The sequence below is a fragment of the Oryza sativa genome, chromosome 11, assembly GCF_034140825.1.
Source record: "Oryza sativa Japonica Group chromosome 11, ASM3414082v1".
Taxonomy (NCBI): domain Eukaryota; kingdom Viridiplantae; phylum Streptophyta; class Magnoliopsida; order Poales; family Poaceae; genus Oryza; species Oryza sativa.
Genome location: NC_089045.1, coordinates 24,725,429 through 24,731,428, shown reverse-complemented (window position 1 = coordinate 24,731,428; position 6,000 = coordinate 24,725,429). Strand labels below are relative to the sequence as shown.

Below are 6,000 nucleotides of genomic sequence, written 5' to 3'. Positions count from 1 at the left end.
TCTCTCGGCCTCTCTCCTTCGCCGCCACTGCCTAGGGCAAATCCCCGCGCCGACGCCGCCGTATCTCGCCGTCGTCTCGAGCTCGTCGTCCTCGCCGCCGCCTCCGCCTCCTCCGCTGCCGCCGCATCTCTGGGGTGAGAGCCGCCGCCGCCAGATCTCCCTTTATCTCTCGATCTCTCCGATCTCAGCTCGATCTCTCTCCGTCTCTCTCCGTCGCCGCCGCCACGCCACGCCGCCGCCGCCACGGCCCCGCAACGCCACGCCGCCGCCGCCGCCGTCGCCACGCCACCGTCGCCACGCTGTCACCACGCCGCCGCCGTCGCCACGCCGTCGCCACGCCGCCGCCGTCGCCACGCCGCCGTCGCCACGGCGCCAACCGCCGCCCCGCTGCCGCCACGGCCCCGCACCGCCACGCCGCCGCCGCCACGCCACCCTCGCCCCGCCGTCACCACGCCGCCGCCGACGCCACGCCGCCGTCGCCACGCCGTCGCCACGCCGCCGCCGTCGCCACGGCGCCAACCGCCGCCCCGATGCCGCCACACCGCCATTAACGAACGAGAACGAGAACGATCGAACGAACGAGAAGCGAGAACGAACACGTCAACGTACGTTGCCGTGAGAACGTGAACGAGAACGAGAACGATCGAACGAACGAGAGCGAGAACGAACACGTCAATGTATGTTGCCGCGAGAACGTGAACGAGAACGAGAACGATCGAACGAACGAGAGCGATAACGAGAACGATCGAACGAAGACAAGTGAGAACGAGGGAACGAACGTGAACGAGCTAGGGAACGTGAACGAGCGAACGAACGAGGACGAACGTTAACGTGAAATGCAATATATATATATATATATATATATATATGTATATATATATATATGTATATATATATATATGTATATATATATATATGTATATGTTACTTCGCATTTGACTATATACATCTTTTTGTATCTTGCAGAAAAGACGTGTTGTCGGAGTCGTCCGTCAAGCCTGAGTGGAAGAGCTAGCCCTAGAAGGAATTGGAGCAGGCAAGTGACGTAATAATATAAATGATTGTTATATTTGTAATGCAATTAATTAAGATTATTAGACCTGTAATTAGACTTATCATATAAGATTGTGTAGTGTTCTAATATTATTTGAGTTTTAATATAAGATTACTTTATTTGTAATTAGACTTAGTATGTAATTATTGACTACGGAAGTGGTGCGACAAGTAGCAATTGACTATTGTAGTCTTAATTAGACTTAGCATATACGCACGAAACACTTAGCATACATGACTATTTTAGTCTTAGCATGTAATATTATTTGAATATATATATAAGATTACTTTATTTGTAATTAGACTTAGTATATAATTATTGACTACGGAAGTGGTGCGACAAGTAGCAATTGACTATTGTAGTCTTAATTACACTTAGCATATACGCACGAAACACTTAGCAGACATGACTATTTTAGTCTTAGCATGTAATATTATTTGAGTTTTAATATAAGATTACTTTATTTGAGATTAGACTTAGTATATAATTATTTACTACGGAAATGGTGCGACAAGTAGCAATTGACTATTGTTGTCTTAATTAGACTTAGCATATATGCACGAAACACTTAGCATACATGACTATTTTAGTCTTAGCATGTAATATTATTTGAGTTTTAATATAAGATTACTTTATTTGTAATTAGACTTAGTATATAATTATTTACTAGCTAGGGTTGTATAATATACGTCACCTAGACTTAGCTTATATCACGATTTGTAATTAGACTTAGCACGTAAGTTTGTGTAGGGTTCTAATGTACGACATTTACACTTAGCATACATGACTTAGATTGTTAAAACATAAATGTCTCGTGACTTAGCAGATGTTTCTTGTATCAACAGATGGCTGACCGCGATGAGGAACAGATATTGTACGATACAATCGCGGAGGGAAGCAGCCAGTACTGGAATGAAGAAGAGGGGAACGAGGATCCAAACCAGTACTTGAACGAGGAAGGGAACGTGGAGAGGGATGCGGAGGGGAACCAGCAGGGGCACGTGGAAAGGGATGTGGAGGGGAACCAGGAGGAGGAGGCTAGTGGTAGTCAACCCTCCGTTGGACAGAAGAGGGCACGCGGGCAACGAGGTGCAGCGAAGAAGCTTGAGGGTCGGCACATCATAACGGAAGTGGAAGAAGATGGACGTCCTAGTGCCCCGGCCGAAGCCGCCAAGAACTATGTACGTCACAGCGGTTGGGTTGTGCGGGATAACGTGCCTGTCAGTACGGTGTACTGGCGAAGAACAAGGGCACGAGGAGATCATGAGAGCTTTGTCCCAGATTCGGAGAAAGAGATGCTGTGGACCACAATGCTCGAGACATTCACCCTTCCTGCGGGTACAGAGGACAAAGTGAAAAGGTGGACTCTGAAGAAAATGGCAGAACAGTTTCAGAGCTTCAAGGGAGATCTGTACAAGAAGTATATACTGAAGGGGCAGACACCGAACTTCGACACATTCCCAAAGCTAAGGGATCACTGGGACGAGTTCGTTGCATATAAGACAGGTGAACAAGGGCAGGCGATGATGGAAAGAAACAAAGAAAATGCCGCCAAGAAGAAGTACCATCACCACTTGGGGTCAGGAGGCTATAGCGTCGCGATGCCGAAGTGGGAGGAGATGGAGGCTAGCTTGATTGAGAGGGGTATCGAACCGGCAACAGCCAATTGGCCGGAACGATCGAAGTTCTGGTACTATGCTCACGGTGGAACGCTCAACCCAGCTGATGGCTCACTGGTATTCGGCGTTCAGATACGAGAGGCTGCGCAACGACTAACAGATGCAGTGGAAGCCTCCTCTCAGGGCACGTTCCGACCCGACAGAGATAGGGACGAGCTGACACTCGCCCTGCAGACTCCAGAGCATCCAGGACGAACACGAGGGAAAGGGGTGATTCCTTGGAAGATTGGTTTCAAGGAGGACATCCACACGTACAGGAGTCGGATGAGGAGCAAGAGAGATACCGAGGCGAAGATTGCAGACCTAGAGTTCCGGGTATCGAGCTACGAACTCAACATGCAAGAGGAGGTGGCAAGGAAGGTTGATGAACGCATGGCCGCACATCGGTCCCATGATCCCCAGCCGACCATTCCTCCTGCAATGGTGAGCCCGTCAGGAAACCGTAGCAGCTGCGCCTCAACGGGGCAGGTAGGATCGCAGAGCATGGACGCCATGCAAACACAGGACGAATCGACCTGTCCCGTTGATGACATCACTCAGCGGACACCATGTGAGCTGCATATTCCTTTCAAGAACTTATCAATAAAGGTAAGATTTAGCCATTCCGCTAGTTCCTGCTTATATATGTTGATTACTAATAAATAATCTCTCACAACATGAAGGTGGCGTCGGGCATGGCCATCCCAACGGACCCTTCAGGTACTTACCACTGCAGGCCGATTCCAGCAGGATACTCGAAGGTCGAAGTTGAGTTGGTCGAAGGCGCGTACGAGGACCTCGAGCTGGATTACCCTGGAGGAGACGGTGAGACGCATCTACGAGACACAAGCCATGCCATTATTCTATGGCGCAGGCGGTACATCATCCTCCCTGGGCGACAAGCGGCGTCTCGTGCACCATCTCCTCCGGCTCCGCCATCTCCTCCTCATGATCCTGCACCGTCTCCTCCTCATGCTCCGCCAGCACCGTCTCCACCTCAGGCTCCAGCATCGACTCCTCCTCAGGATCCTGCACCGACTCCTCCTCAGGATCCTGCACCGACTCCTCCTCGTGCTCCTACACCTACTCCCCCGCAAGCTCCTCTTCCGGCACCTTCAAAGTCAAGGGCCCCCCCAGCTGCACCGCCTGCCCACACAAGGGCAACGAAGAAGGCGAAAGTTGACGCCGCCAAGAACAAGGACCCGGGGTACGATTGCACGCAAGAGGAGCTTGACGCTTACGTTGCATCAGAAGTCAAGAGACAATTCAAGCCTCGAAGTCCAGAAAAGAAGATTCCTATAGACCCCAGTGTCAGGAACTTCTTCAGGGGTATGTCTGCATCTGTCAAGGAGGCCATCAAGCTATCGGACTATGAGCGAACGCTGAAGAAAGCATCTTCTGGAAAGTCCAAACCAGTCCCTCAGCTTGGAGAGCAACCAAAACAGGAGATCGAGCCGTTGGTTACCGGTAAAGAAATGACGATAGAACAATTTATTACTGACACCGGTCTAACTACGGATCAATTGCTAGGAGTCGCACCAATCGAAAAGGCGGAAGTGAAATACATGTACGAACTCGGTAAACCGCTTGTCAAGCCTGAGCTGCTGCAGTCCCTACCCACACAAATGTACAAGTTCCATCAGCTGTACATGGAGATGAGCGCCGCCGGTAGAGAGATGATCGGAGCGAGGATCAGGGACACGGACTTCTTGCAAGGAGATGACATTCTCTGGATCAATTTCAAGGGAATCTACGAACTATACCAGCTGGACGCCCTCGACGTCTCTATTATGAGTTGCTGGATTTTGTAAGTATATCGTTCGGTTAGATTTCTTACTATACGTCTCCTTTAATAAATTAGGTCCTTGTATATAAGTAGACTATAGAAAATAATATACTCCCTTTTATCGTTGTAGAATGGAGATTCAAAGGGCCCGACGGCGGAGGGTTTTCGATACTGGATTCATCGACCCTCGGAGAGTAAACGTCGCAATGCTCGACCAATATCCACAAGAAACAGAGGACAATCTCGTCCATCTCCTGAAGGCGCAGCATTACAAGACGTTCATACTGTTGCCATACAACACAGAGTTAGTTTAATTTTACTGTCTTCCTACATACCAAATTTCATTCCCGTACGAACTTGCTAAGTGTTTCATATGTAATGCATCCCACGCACATTGCAGATTCCACTGGGTGCTTTTACTCTTCGACCTGGAGGCCTGCACCGTCAACGTATATGACTCAATGGATAAAAAAGAGTCTACGTTTGACAAGGTTTTCGAACTTATAGACAGGTACCGTCATAAGTTCCTTTGTTAATTAAGAAAATCTTGTTATGTTAATTGCTACTACGAATCATAGCTTTAAACTCCATGTAGGGCTTGGTATCGGTTCCGTCATTTGGTCCGCGGCAAATGGAGAGAAAGACTTAGGCGGAAGTTCAAATTTCCTGTGAGTACACATGCTCTATATTTATATTTCTCCGATTCAAATACATACAAGTGTATATTAATTAGATCTCTCGTTGTTTGTCATTTATTTGTAGTGCGCAAAGCAAAAGCAGGGAAATAACTTGTGCGGCTATTACGTGTGCGAGTATTGCCACTGCCTTGCAAACCAAATCATCACCACAAGAGAGCTCGATGTACGTACAAATAAATTCAAAATTTCATTACGTAGCGATTTCTTGTTTAATTACTAATCAATTTCATACATTCATATAGTTTATTCGCATGAGGGATAACCTGACCACACACAAGGAATTTATCACGGCGGTTCAAGAACAACTCATGGGATTCATCAACGAAGAAATCCTTAATCCCAAGGGTGAATTCTACTACGACGGAAACACAATTCACCGGTCCTTAGCTTCTGAGCTAGCAGCGAGTACTACTACGTCGAAATGATAGCTAGCTAGCTAGGACATATAATGGATTGTAATTAATACATGACTACATATGTTTCTATATGCATGTGTACACATTTTCTATAATGTAAATATATTTTGGTCATATATATATATCTATATACATATGCATTAATTTGCATAACATATATATGTGTATAAATACATATATATTATGCATGTATATACATATAATATAATATAATATATATATATATACATATATATATATGTATGCATATATATGTATTGAAACATATATATGCATGGTTTATATATATATATATATATAAACTATATATATATATAAACCATGCAGCAACAGGGCCATGCAAAAAAAAAAATGGTCAGCTCGATCTTTAGTCCCGGTTGGTAACACC

The 6,000-nt window shown here is 46.7% G+C and overlaps 1 protein-coding gene across 1 annotated transcript; it reads left to right on the top strand.

The window, feature by feature from the left end:
- The first annotated feature begins 3,372 nt into the window (after positions 1–3,372).
- LOC136353895 (uncharacterized) lies at positions 3,373–5,708 on the top strand. The gene is made up of 6 exons (XM_066305203.1): positions 3,373–4,519; positions 4,629–4,802; positions 4,899–5,009; positions 5,094–5,166; positions 5,261–5,359; positions 5,439–5,708. Exons 1-6 carry the CDS (start codon positions 3,390–3,392, stop codon positions 5,619–5,621), a joined length of 1,770 nt encoding a protein of 589 aa, XP_066161300.1. The 5' UTR covers positions 3,373–3,389; the 3' UTR covers positions 5,622–5,708.
- Positions 5,709–6,000: the final 292 nt, after the last annotated feature.

What these genes read in the sequence shown, in the direction of transcription:
- LOC136353895 (XM_066305203.1), top strand. Translation starts at nt 3,390, where the DNA reads ATGAAGGTGGCGTCGGGCATGGCCATCCCAACGGACCCTTCAGGTACT. An exon ending in CTGTTGCCATACAACACAGA is followed by an intron (nt 4,803 to 4,898) that starts GTTAGTTTAATT and finishes CGCACATTGCAG; the next exon opens with ATTCCACTGGGTGCTTTTAC. An exon ending in GTTTTCGAACTTATAGACAG is followed by an intron (nt 5,010 to 5,093) that starts GTACCGTCATAA and finishes AACTCCATGTAG; the next exon opens with GGCTTGGTATCGGTTCCGTC.